This window comes from Musa acuminata, chromosome BXJ3-8 (genome assembly GCF_036884655.1).
Source record: "Musa acuminata AAA Group cultivar baxijiao chromosome BXJ3-8, Cavendish_Baxijiao_AAA, whole genome shotgun sequence".
Lineage (NCBI taxonomy): Eukaryota > Viridiplantae > Streptophyta > Magnoliopsida > Zingiberales > Musaceae > Musa > Musa acuminata.
Genome location: NC_088356.1, coordinates 7,274,097 through 7,288,356, shown reverse-complemented (window position 1 = coordinate 7,288,356; position 14,260 = coordinate 7,274,097). Strand labels below are relative to the sequence as shown.

Sequence of the window (14,260 nt, the reverse complement as noted above, 5' to 3'; positions counted from 1 at the left end):
CCACTTTACACAGTTCCATAACAGAGCTTACATGCAGCTGAATGTGACCTTAAATCACCAACAATTCCTGTTGCTTAATGATATGAACTGTACACGATAGGTAGATCACAGCAGCATCCAACATAAGCACAAGTCCACCAACTCCAACCACTATCAATAAATATGCAAAAGAGATCATAACATAGTTGATAAGTGCCACTACCAACATATCTCATTCCAGCTACCATCATCACAAGCTTTTATTACATTGTCTGGAAAAGAAGGAACACAGCCACACCAACCAAACAGCTTCCCCCAACCCTGTACAGTAAAAAGAGACTTCCATCTCCAAGTTCTCACCACCCATACTACTAAATCTTACAAGCATAAACTTATTAGTACATGGAGCAAAGAAACCTGCACTGGCTGCCTCATTTTGCTCTGTGATTCTCTACCTCTCATGGTGCAAGTAGTAGTCTAACAGCAATATTGGAAGAGGAGGGTGCTCAGCACAGCTCAAACCTCGTGAGGAGGAGAAGGATTCTGCGATCCAAGACCCACCATTCCTCCTCCTTCCCCTCCTCCTCCCACCACTCTTTCATATGCATCGGATGATGATTTCCTCCTAAACCGGTTCCACTCCCTGCCTCCTGGTTAGCACCAGAAAAAATACCCGGTCAAACCTAGGATCGCAAGATGTTTAGTATGGTAGAACATCAGCAAGGCACTGTCTAGATTCACTGTATCTTCGTGTAATCTAATCTAACTTCTAATTAATCAAGATGTTACATCAGGAAAGAGAGGTGGCACTAGAACCAGAAGACTACCTACGTGAGAGAGCATTAAACAAAGTGCCATTATGATAATGCAACTGTTTAGACTACTGCAAATTGTCGAACATGATGCGGTATGGTTAGACAATCTACAAATCATGCAATGCATCAGGACTGCTCATGTAATGCGAGACTTTGTTAGTTTGGATTTCTCGTTAAAGTATGAGGCAGTAAAGCTTCTAATTTCTTGCACTCCATATATACAGATTGCGGACTAGAAGCTAACAACATGATGTCCTCTGAGCATCTACTGGTAGCTACGTATCAATAACTTACAATTGAGCTAATTCAAATTTATTGTTCTGCTATGACAATAAAAATATTCCCCATATAGTATTTGTGAGTGGGATATGGAAGAGTTAGGTTAAATGGAAATGCCTAAATTCCTTAATTAACCTTGCAAGGACGAACATGTTAGCAAACAAGACAGGGGTACATCAGTAGAATACACGGAGACTATTCCGAAATGACCAAAATGTCCTCGAACATCCGATAACGCACACTCTTGCCGAACACCAAACCCTTACCGGAAAAGGGGGAGATGGGTGGCGTGGATCCCGCGGGCGATGCCGGCGGCGTCGCGTTCCCCGGCGACGGACACCCAGCCGGCCTCTTGATCATGATGCTCCGCGTCACCCTCACCTCGACATCCTCGCCGCCGCCCTCCGATCGGGCGATCCCTCCGTGCGCCGCTGCTCCCTCTGCTGCGCCACCACGTCTCCAACATCAGATCCGTTGAATCAGTGGCATGACTTCAACGGACGCATCAGATCCTAGATCAAATCAGAGAAAAAAGGGAATGGAAAGAGAAGGCGAGACCTTTGCCGCCGGAATTGGGGCGGAAGCCGAAGGACGAGTGCTTCCGGAGGCGGCCGAGACCGGTCTCTGGGCGAGGCCCGGCGACGGTGTCGTCCCAGAGCTGATCAAGAAGGCCCATAGTCCTTCACTTAATCACGGAAATGCCCCTAAGAAGAGCTCACTTGCACAGAGCACCAACAGTAGTAGATCAGGATCCGGAAGCGAGGAGGGGCATTTATAGAGGGAACGGTCAAGGAGCTGGACCAATCCCCACCGTCGATTTGGCTGTTGATGGTGACAAGGGGACCGCCTGTACTGGATAAGATCGGCCGCTTTGTGGACCTGTTCCTGTGCGTGATGCAAGACACGCAACGAGATACATACCAATCAAAGAGTGACAGATCATTATAAATCGACGGATCCGAGACGTGGCAGTTGAATTCTGGTCGGATAATTGTGGGCGTGTTGGTGGGTGAACAGACGGGGGAAGCAAGGGCCCATTCGTCGTACAAGAGATGGCGGAACGTCCCGTGACGAGAACGATGGAATCTGCCTGCTTGGATTTCCCGAGAGAGGAGTCACCAAGTTTATCTTCACACGTGTGCATAGTCAACAGGGCTTCCTTGAAGTCAACTACGCCTGCGTTTTATTTTCACTTATTGTTACATTTTCTCAAGGAAAAAAAATATAAATTTACCGGAAAAATACTAAATAATAATAATTTTTGTCCTCATATTTTATTTTTACTAAAAAATAATTTTTTTTTTGACTTCGACGATACTACACTTAATCAAATCATAAAAATATGATTATCGTTTGTACTCGATTTTTTAATAAATTAAATTTTTTAAAAGAAATCAAATCAGATCTATTAACTAATTCTTAATTATTTAATTAGATCTTAAATTATCCTCACCTCCTTATCTCTTCACCTCCGCTACTACTCCTTTGTCATCATCTTCTTCCCTTTAGTTCCTTCTTCTCATCGTCTCCTTTTGCTTCTTCCTCTTCCTCCTCATCCTCACATTCTCCTCTCACTTCATCTTCATCTCCGTGGTCACTCATTTTTTAATTATATCTCCTTCTCACTCTTCTCTTGATTTTCTCCTTCACATTTATATCCTCCCTCTCCTCCCCTCTCTCACTCCTTCTCCTCTCTTCATTCTCCTTTTTTTTTTTTTTTTTCCTTTCTAATCCTCATTAGCTACTCCCTCCCTCCCCTCCTCCTCCTTCTCTTTGTTCTTATCTTCCATCTTTTTCTCCTCACAATTTATACTCAAGGAGCTACACTTATTTATATAAAATATTTTAAAAATATATTATTTTTTATATAAAAATATGTTAAAATTAAAATAAATTAAAAAACTTAAGTTATCTTTAAATATATATTAATTATATATATAAATTATTTTTTAAAAATATTATACTTGAGTTACACTCATTCGTAGAACATATTAAAAAATTTAGTTTCTATATAAAATTATCTTAAATTCATCAAAAAATAAAAAACTTAAGTTATCCTTAAAAATATATTATTTTTTTATATAAATTTATCCTAAATTATCTAAAAAAAGTTATTACACTCAAATTATACTCATTCACATAATTTGTTAAAAGATATATTAATTTTTATATAAAATTATCATAAATTTATCCTAAAACTAATCATAAAATTTTATATCTTATATTTTTATTTTCAATATTGACTTAGTTACACTCACAATTGAAATAAGTTAAACTTGATTATCTAACTTATTTTTAAATTAATATTTTATATTTAGATATTTTAGGATATTTAATATCAAAATTTTGAGAATTCTACTATAATTCGATTTTAACAAAAAATATATTAGTTTTTTTTTATGAAAAATTTAGAAAAAGTTTATATAAAAATAATATATTTTTAATAATTTTGTGAATGAGTTTAACTTAAGTGTAAATCGATTATAAATTAAGTATAACATGAATGTAAGGATTTGATCCAACCTAACCCAACTTGAATTGATCTAATCTGAACCAAACCAACTTACGACTTGAATAAACTCGGTTCAAGAGTATTATCAAAATTATTTGAAAAAATAGATACCCCTTTGATAAAAACTAAATATGAGGATATCATGTGTTAAAAATCCATTACTATGATTTTTTTAATAAATTGCTCAAAAAATAATAATATTCATCTTCATTAGCAAAATTTAAAAAAATTATCAACCAATTAATGGGTCAAAAATTAGTATTAAAGATTCACTTAAAGAATTATGGGAAGCTAGCAATACATGTGAAATGAATCACAAAGATTCGCTACTAAATGTCAATTTAAGGTCTAAAAGATCATTGCATTTTCAAATAATAGATAATGTTTTTCAAATATTTTTAACTAAAAATCTCAGGGAAAAAAAAGAAAAGTGTATAAAAGACAATGCAATGATCTTTAAATTTAATTATTAAAGTTTAACCAAAGGACAAAACTTCCTCCCTCTTCCCTTCAACAATGATTTCAAGTCACACGCACATCAATTATGTATACTATTTTATGAATATCCAGTTTCAAATTATTGCTATTTATTTTTTCACTTATACTAATGGAGAACAGTTATATATTACCTTACATAATTATGAATAGGACAAAGACAATGCCAATTACTCAAAAAGAAAAATTAATTTTTAATCAAATCATCATCATCATCATCAACACAGTAGTTCAAGAAATTATCATTTTGTATACATCAAATGTTGCCCAATATAAATTATTACTTTAATTCTCTCATTCCATTAAAGATCAAAGCAAAAGTTATTTGCAGCCTCCATTCTCTTGTGTAATTCTATCATCCCTAAGCTCTATTGATTCAGATTCTTCTTAATCGTAAAATAGATTACTTGACAAAATGACAATTCCTGTACGCACGGTTGTTAGCATATTAAACGAGCAACATCTTCCTACTTAATCCACCATATAACTAATAGAGCATATAAATGCGACTACAGTTTCCTACATTCACATGCATAAAGACCTATCGAATAATTAATATTTTATCGAAATATTTTTTCTACAGTTCAAGAAAAAAAAAATGATAGATTTTTAATAGAGCCCAAAGTTTCTATTGTTTCCAACATAGCTTCCCGATTTTGCTTTATTCCCTAAAAGATGAGATTACCTGTCCATGGTGACTGTCTTCGTCCCATGAGACCCTATCGTCCCCACCTCAGTAGTCGTCGTGCTGCGTTGTCATCCTGCAACTCCATGCATGCTGTCCCCCTCCCCTGTTGTGGTCGCCTTACACCACACGATGCCTTGTCATCCTTTAGTTTGGCAAATTCTTTCCTGGAGGTAATAAGGGCGGGCTAATAGGCTGACACCGACCAGTTGGTAGGGCAAGGTGCTGTCAGGCTCGAAGAGGTCATAGTTGCGCTCGGAGGACAGCCTCGCCTTCTCCTTCTCGTTGAAGAGGACGAAGATATGGGTACGGAGCGACGTCCCAACACCAGCGACGTACCCTTCTACCATCTCACTAGCCACATCAAATTGCCATTGTGTTTCGCGGTGTTCTTTGGTGTTGTTAGAGCTAGCCCCAGGAAATTTACCACAAGGTAATTTTGGCAACCCAACAAGACAATAAAACAGAAAGAATAAAAGTGAGACAAGAACACCAGAACACCAGATATACGTGGTTCGGTCAATTGACTTTGACCTACATCCACGGACGAAAGAGGAGCAAATTACTACTACAAAAGAGGGACAATTACAAATGCCTTAGGAAGATGTTCCTAGGCCATAAAACGCCCGAAAATACTAAACAAGAAAAACCAAACTATAAGTCCAAACTATTTAACTGAGTATGGATTTAAACCAAAGCAAACACTTAGGTTTTTCTTGTGGTGCCACTTATGGTACCTGTGGTGCGACTTGTGGTGTGACTTCAAAACCTAGGCCCTTATTTATAGTTCCAAGACGAGACAACAAGTCTGATTTTCCCGATGTGGGACTATGGGACTTGCCAAACTAACAAATCTCCACCTTGGCATGTTCCAACAAAACTTGCTCCACCTTCTTCATAAAATCCCCAACGGGCAATCACCAACAATGAACACCAACCAAGTCCAAGCACTGCTTGAACTTGTAAACCAGAAGAGGCTTCGTAAGCATATCAGCTCGATTGTCCTTCGTATGAATTTTCTGAACAAGGACCTTTCTTTTAGCAATGGTATCCCATTTGTATCCAACAATTTTCTTACTCGAATGCGGCTTCACAAGATCCCAAATTCTATTATGATGGAGAGATTCTATTTCTTCATTCATCGTAATCAACCACTTAATGGAATTATCACAAGAAACTGCATCTGAGTAGGAAGTAGGCTCACCAACTTCACTTGTCTCTTCTGCAACAGACAAAGCATATGCAACCAAATTTGCATATCTTTGTGGTGGTCGAATATCTCTCCGTGGTCTATCCTTGGCTATGGAATATTGCTCTTCCTCTGGATCATCTGTGTCAGTAGACTCGGGATCACCTACTGGCATTCTTTGAGTAGAAGAGTTCGACTTAAAAGAATCTGAACTACCAATCTCAAGCTCCACCTGCTTCTGCGCACTATCATTTGTACAACTAGTATAATCCTCTTTGGAAGATAACATAAACAATTCATCAAAAGTAACATCTCTACTGATTATAAATTTTGGGGATTTGGGATCAGAGCACCATAATCTGTATCCTTTCACCCCAGAAGCATACCCAAGGAAAATGCACTTTTTAGCCCGATGCTCTAATTTTCCTTCATTTACATGCATGTATGCTGGACACTCAAAAAATTTTAAATCAGAATAATCAGCAGGAGTACCTGACCAAACTTCCTTTGGAGTTTTAAAGTTAAGTGCTGCAGAAGGAGTACGGTAGACAACGTAACAGGCCATATTAATCGCCTCTGCCCAAAAGTCCTTTGTCAACCCTGCATTTGAGATCATACACCTCGCTCTCTCTAAGAGTGTTCTGTTCATACGTTCGGTCACACCATTTTGCTGAGGCGTCATCCTAACAGTACGATGCCGAACAATTCCTTCATTTTTACAGAATTCATTAAAGTCACCTTCACAAAATTCCATGCCATTATCTGTTCGAAGCCGCTTAATCTGTTTACCTGTTTGCTTCTCAATCAAAGCCTTTCATTGTTTAAAGGTTAGAAAAACATCATTTTTATGCTTCAAAAAATAAACCCAAACTTTTTTGGAATAATCGTCAATGAAAGTCAACATATACCTAGCACCACCCTTAGATTGAACATGAGCTGGACCCCAAAGGTCTGAATGAATATAGTCAAGAGTACCTTTCGTTTTGTGAACTGCCGGAGAAGTGAAGCTGACTCTTTTCTGCTTTCCAAAAATGCAGTGTTCACAAAAATCAAGTGGCCCAGTACTCTGTCCACAAAGTAGACCCCTTTTGCTCAATATGCTCAAACCTTTTTCGCTCATATGACCCAAACGCATATGCCATAATTTGGTGATGTCATAATCAGACAATGATGATGACGAAACTGCAACCAAACCTGTGACAGTAGTTCCCTACAGAATATACAAGCTACCAGACCTACAAGCTTTCATAACAATAAGAGCACTTCTAGAAACTTTCATAACTCCACCTTCAGCTGTGTATTTACACCCAAGGGCCTCTAGGGTGCCTAAAGAGATGAGATTCTTTTTTAAATCAGGAACATGTCTAACATTAGTGAGTGTCCTCACAATACCATCATGCATTTTAATTCGGATTGTGCCTCTACCAACAACATCACATGCGGCATTATTGCCCATCAAAACAATTCCACCGTTACAAGATTCATATGTGGAAACAAATCCCTATTGGGACACATGTGATAAGAACAACCTGAATCTAAAATCCATTCATTTTTAGACCTCGTCCTGTCATCAATAGCAGAAAAAATATTTCCAACAATCTCATCAGTTGCTACACTAACTTCAGCGGATTCAGTAGTTTTTTCAACAAAATTTTCATTTTACTTTAATTTATTTTTTAATTTAAAGCAATCAGATTTAATGTGCCCCATTTTATGACAATATCTGCATTCCAAATTTCTATGTCTGGATTTAGATCTAGATTTAAATCTACTATTGTCAAATTCTCTTTTATCCATTCTTCCCCTAACAACCAGACCCTCAGCCAGATTCTCTCTACTTTCCCTAGTGATATTCCTGTCTATCTGCTCCTTAGATTTCAGTGCAGATTTAATTTCTTGATACGAACCAAAGAATCAAACTTATCAAGATGCGAGAGTATAGATGTACCTTCAATCATCCGAAGCATATACAGACTCTGCTTCAAGTAGAGACGATTCTCCACTGTCCTCTTCATGTACAAGGCTTTAAGCTTGTCCGTCAGAGAGATTTAGAATGATGCTTGATCGGGCCTTCTTATCCATACCCGCAAGCTCTTCTTTTGACATATCATCTAGAATGCTCTCGGCTCCCTATAGTACCAAATCAACTCCGTCTTGAACCAGAATGGCCTCCATCTTGAGTTGCCACAAGCCGAAGTTGACATTTCTATCGAATTTCTCGACAACAATCTTTGTTATTGTCATCGTTGCCAAAAGATCCCAGAACCAGGCTCTAATACCAGTTTGTCAGAGCTAGCCCCAGGAAATTTACCACAAGGTAATTTTGGCAACCCAACAAGACAATAAAATAGAAAGAATAAAAGCGAGACAAGAACACCAGAACACCAGATATACGTGGTTCGGTCAATTGACTTTGACCTACATCCACGGACGAAAGAGGAACAAATTACTACTGCAAAAGAGGGACAATTACAAATGCCTTAGGAAGATGTTCCTAGGCCATAAAACACCCGAAAATACTAAACAAGAAAAACCAAACTATAAGTCCAAACTATTTAACTGAGTATGGACTTAAACCAAAGCAAACACTTAGGTTTTTCTTGTGGTGCCACTTATGGTACCTGTGGTGCGACTTGTGGTGCGACTTCAAAGCCTAGGCCCTTATTTATAGTTCCAAGACGAGACAACAAGTCTGATTTTCCCGATGTGGGACTATGGGACTTGCCAAACTAACAGGTGTCACCCATAGTCTCGGTGTCACCTGCATTGTCATCCGTCGGATGGCATGGTTGTTGGGATAAACTGTAGATAAGTACCATTAAGATTGTAGAGCTTATTGTAAGGATTTTTTAAATAAAATTTGAGCTAAAACTAATAAAGTTTAGCCACTCGATCATATAACAAACGTCTCAAAACCTTAATTTTTTTCTCTCTCTTTGTTCCTTTTCTCAACGTCGCTACGGTTCGTTGTACGTCTTTTATTATTTTTTTTAATAAATTAGATTTGGGCTCAATGCCCAAATTATCCAATCCAAGCCCACATATGAGCTTGTCCTAATAATTCTCCCCCTCCAACTCATATGGTGGGCTTTACTAAGCCCTCTCTTTGTCTATATGCTTCAAGCTTCTCCTTAAGTAAAGACTTTGTCAATATATCTGATCCATTCTCGTTGGTATGCACATTTTTCAAATGTAATTCTTTCATCTCAAGCACATCACGAATCCAGTGATATCTAACATAAATATGCTTGGATTTAAATGATATGTTGAATTCTTGGAGAGGTGAATAACACTATAACTATCACAATAAATAATATATCCTTCTTATTTCAAGCCCAATTTCTATAGAAACTTTTTCATCCATAAAGCTTCCTTGCAGGCTTCAGTAATTGCTATATATTCTGCTTCCGTGGTTGATAGAGCAACACAATTCTGTAACTTAGACTACCCAGAGACGGCTCTCCCTGCAAACGTCATCAAGAATCCCGAAGTGGACTTCCTGGAATTAGTGTCACCTGTCATGCCTGCATCTGTGTACCCCTCTAGCACATGTTCATCATTATCAAAACATAAACACAACCTGATGTACCTCTTAGATATCTTAATATTCATTTCATTACTGTCTAATGTTCCTTACCAGGATTAGAGAGAAATCAACTGACAACTCTATTTGCATGAGCTATATCTGATTTAGTACAAACCATAGTATACATCAAACTGCCTACTACAGATGAGTAAGGCACTTTAGACATTTCTTCTTTTTCTTTCTCACTTGTAGGACATTGTTCCGAACTAAGCTTGAAATTACTTACAAGTGGAGAACAAACTACATTGGCTTTACTCATGTTAAATCTTTCAAGAACCTTTTCAATGTAAGTCTTTTGGGATAGCTAAATCTTTCCTTTCTTCCTATAATAAAAAATCTTCATTCTAAGTCTTTTATGGCAAAAGACTTACTTAGTTCTCTTTTAAGTTTTTCAATTTTACCAACATCATGACCAACAATCAGTATATCATCAACATATAGTAGGAGAATAATGAAATAATCATTTAAAAACTTTTTTGTAAATACATAATGATCAGATGTGATTCTATTGTACCATTGGCTCATCATAAAGGAATCGAACTTCTTATACCATTGTCTAGGTGCTTGTTTAAGTCCATATAAGCTTTTCCTAAGCTTACACACTAGATTTTTTTTTCCCTTGACTTTGAAACCTTATGATTGCTCCATATAAATTTCTTCTTCTAAGTCACCATGAAGAAATATTATTTTCACATCAAGTTGCTCAACTTCAAAATTCAAGCGGGTAGCCAAACTAAGAACAACACGGATAGAAGACATTTTTACCACAGGAGAAAATATTTTTTCAAAGTCAATATCTTTCTTCTGACTGAATCCTTTTACAACTAGTCGTTTCTTGTATCTTTGTTGTGAGCTATTATTTTCAGTCTTCAATTTATAAATCAATTTATTCTTAAGAGTTTTCTTCTCTTTAGGCAACTTTACCAAGTCCTAGGTGTGGTTCTCAAGCAAGGATCTAATTTTTTTTCTATGGCTTTAACCCACTCATTTTTATGTTCAAGTAGAATAGCTTCTTAGTAAGTTTCTAGCTCTCCCCCGTTAGTAAGTATAATATACTCATGTGAAGGATATTTGATAGATGATTATTGCTCTCTTGTAGATCTTCTCAATGGAATCTTAGCTGGTGGTAGAGGTACTTATTCAGTTGGTTCAACATCATCAATTATAAAAGCATCATCATTGACATTCTTACCACAATCTTCTTATTCATCTCTCCCATGATCATCATGAACTACAGGTAAAGGAACTAGACCCAAACTCCAAGAAATATAAATAAAGGTTTTTGGCTTCTCAATATTATCACCATCATCAAATAATTAGTTTTCAAGAAATACAATATCTCTACTTCTAATAATTTTTTTGTTCACTAGATCCCATAATCTGTATCCAAACTCTTCGTGACCATATCCTAAGAAGATACATGTTTTTGCCTTATTATCAAGCTTGAACCTCTCATCTTTAGGAATATGAACAAATACTTTAAATTGAAAGACTTTTAAGTGATTATAAGATATATCTTTTCCTTTACATACTCTCTTTGGAACATCACTTTTCAGAGGAACTTATGGAGAAAGATTTATCAGATCAACTGTAGTTCTCATAGCCTTTCCCTAAAATGACTTAGATAACTTGGCATGGGAAAGCATACACCTAATCATTTCTTCAATGGTTCTATTCATCCTTTCTGCCACACCGTTTTGTTGAGGAGTTTTAGGAACTGTTTTCTCAAGCCCGATATCATGAAACCTGTAATAATTTTCAAAAAGACCTCTGTACTCGCCATCATTATTTGCTCGAATACACTTTAGTTTCTTTATTAGTTTCTTTTTCAACACTGACATGAAACTCTTTGAAAACATCGAGTACTTGGTCTTTAGATTTCAAAGCAAAATCCTAAACTTTTCTAAAATGGTTATCAATGAAAATAACAAAATAAATAGCATATCTAAGAGTTCTAGTTTGCATAGTACGTATATCAGTATAAATCAAATCAATAATATTTAATCTTCTAGATGATGGATATGTATGAAAGACAACTCTATATGTTTTTTCAACTAAGTAATGATCACAAGATTTAAGAGATGTACCTTGCAACTCTGGTAAGAACTACTTTCTAGCAAGAGTTTGAAATCTCTTCTCGCCGATATGACTAAGCCTCTTATGTCAAAGATCTATACTTTCACTCTTCTGAATTGCATTAAAAAGAGTTTAGCTTCTTTCTTCTCGCTACAATTAGAGAATCTTTAATGAGTTTCCATTTATTCTCATCGACTATCACCGTAACAGTCATCCACAGCGCCATCATCCACTACTATAATTGAAATTACCTTATTGTTTATAGTTTTTGTCATTCATACATTTGTTGTCATATATTGTATCTTTCATTGGTAAAATCGATGACATTAAGATAAATTAAATTAAATATTTTATTTTTATAATTATAAATATTTTAATATAATTTTTTTAAATATAAAAATTAGGATAAAGAGTTCTAACTGAAATAATGTGATATTATCCCGCCTTCCTACAACTACAGCTTTATGAACCCAAGATTAAGCAACAAGAAAGAGCATGGACAATATAACAGACGAGATTCTTCACATAAAATTTGAGCCAAAACTAATAAAGTTTAACCGCTCGATCATCTAGCAAACGGCCTAAAACTTTAATCTTTTTTCTTTTCTCTTTGTTGCTTTCCTCAGCATACTCATTGCCCTCACTATGCATGTCTTTTATTTTCTTTTTTTTTAATAAATTAGATTTGGGCTCAGTACCCAAATCATCCAATCCAAGCTCACATATGGGCTTGTCCCAATAATTCTCCCCCTCCAACTCATTCGGTGAGTTTTACTAAGTTCGCTCTTTATTTACATACTTCAAGCTTCTACTTAAGCAAAGACTTTGTCAATGTATCTGATCCATTCTCATTGGTATGCACATTTTCCAAATGTAATTCTTTCATCTCAAACACATCACGAATCTAGTGATATTTAACATCAATATGCTTGGATCTAAATGATATGTTGAATTTTTGGAGAGGTAAATGATACTATGACTGTCACAGTGAACAATATATCCTTCTTATTTCAAGCCTAATTTCTATAGAAACTTTTTCATTCATAAAGCTTCCTTACAGGCTTCAGTAATTACTATATATTCTGTTTCTGTGGTTGATAGAACAATATAATTTTATAACTTAGACTGCTCTCTCTGCAAACATCATCAAGAATCCCGAAGTGAACTTCCTGAAATTAGTATCACTTGTCATATCTGCATCTGTGTACCCCTCTAGCACATGTTCATCACTATCAAAATATAAACATAACCTGAAGTACCTCTTAGATATCTTAATTTTCATTTCACTGTTGCCCAATGTTCCTTACCAGGATTAGAGAGAAATTAGCTAACAACTCCAATTACATGAGCTATATCTGGTTTAGTATAAACCATAGTATACATCAAACTGCCTATTGTAGATGAGTAAGGCACTCTAGATATTTCTTCTTTTTCTTTCTCACTTGTAAGACATTATTCCGAACTAAACTTTAAATGAGGAGAACAAACTGCATTAGCTTTACTCATGTTGAATATTTCATGAACCTTTTCAATTTAAGTCTTATGGGATAACCAAATCTTTCTTTTCTTTCTATCACAAAGAATCTTCATTCCAAGTATTTGTTTCATCAATCCCAAGTTTTTTATGACAAAAGATTTACTTAGCTCTCATTTAAGCTTTTCAATTTTACCAATATCATGGTCAACAATCAGCATATCATCAACATATAGTAGGAGAATAATGAAATAATTATTTATTTATTTTTAATAAATATACAATGATCAAATGTGGGTCTATTGTACCATTAGCTTATCATAAAGAAATCAAACTTCTTGTATCATTGTCTAGGTGCTTGTTTGAGTCTATATAAGCTTTTTCTAAGCTTGCACATTAGATTTTTTTTTCCCTTGACTTTGAAACATTATGATTGCTCCATATAAATTTCTTCTTCTAAGTCAACCATGAAGAAATACTATTTTCACATCAAGTTGATTAACTTCTAAATTCAAGTGGGCAGCCAAACCAAGAACAACTCGGATAAAGGATATTTTTACCACAAGAAAAAATATTTCTTCAAAATCAATATCTTTTTTCTGACCGAATCCTTTCACAACTAGTTGTTCCTTATATCTTTATTGTGAGCTATTATTTTTAGTCTTCAATTTATAAACCAATTTATTCTTAAGAGCTTTCTTCTCTTTAGGCAACTTTACCAAGTCCTAGGTGTGGTTCTCAAGCAAGGATCTAATTTCTTCTTCCATGGCTTTAACCCATTCATTTTTATGCTAAAATAAAATAACTTCTTAGTAAGTTTCTGGCTCTCCCCCATTAGTAAGCATAACATACTCATGTGGAGGATATCTGGTAGATGATTGTCGCTCTCTTGTGGATCTTCTCAATAGAATCTCAGCTAGCGGTAGAGATGCTTATTCAGTTGGTTCAACATCATCAATTGTAGGAGCATCATCATTGACATTCTTACCACAATCTTCTTGTTCATCTCTTTCATGATAATAATGAACTACAGGTGAAAGAACTGGACCCAAACTCCAAGGAATATGAACAGAGATTTTTAGCTTCTCAATATTATTACCATCATCAAATAATTGGCTTTCAAGAAACACAACATCTCTGTTTTTAATAATCTTCTTGTTCATTAGATCC

At 35.8% G+C, this 14,260-nt stretch overlaps 1 protein-coding gene across 2 annotated transcripts; it reads right to left on the bottom strand.

Annotated features, from left to right (window-relative positions):
* Positions 1-182: 182 nt before the first annotated feature.
* On the bottom strand, positions 183-1,820 carry LOC103993363 (dormancy-associated protein homolog 3). Of its 2 annotated transcripts, none has more exons than XM_009413395.3 (3): positions 1,632-1,820; positions 1,340-1,516; positions 183-629 (listed from the first exon to the last, which is right to left on the bottom strand). In XM_009413395.3, exons 1-3 carry the CDS (start codon positions 1,747-1,749, stop codon positions 496-498), a joined length of 429 nt encoding a protein of 142 aa, XP_009411670.2. In that variant the 5' UTR covers positions 1,750-1,820; the 3' UTR covers positions 183-495. The 2 variants fall into 2 exon arrangements, with proteins under 2 accessions (XP_009411670.2, XP_009411671.2); XM_009413396.3 differs by having other exon boundaries at positions 1,340-1,513; positions 1,632-1,814.
* Between the last annotated feature and the right edge of the window lie 12,440 nt (positions 1,821-14,260).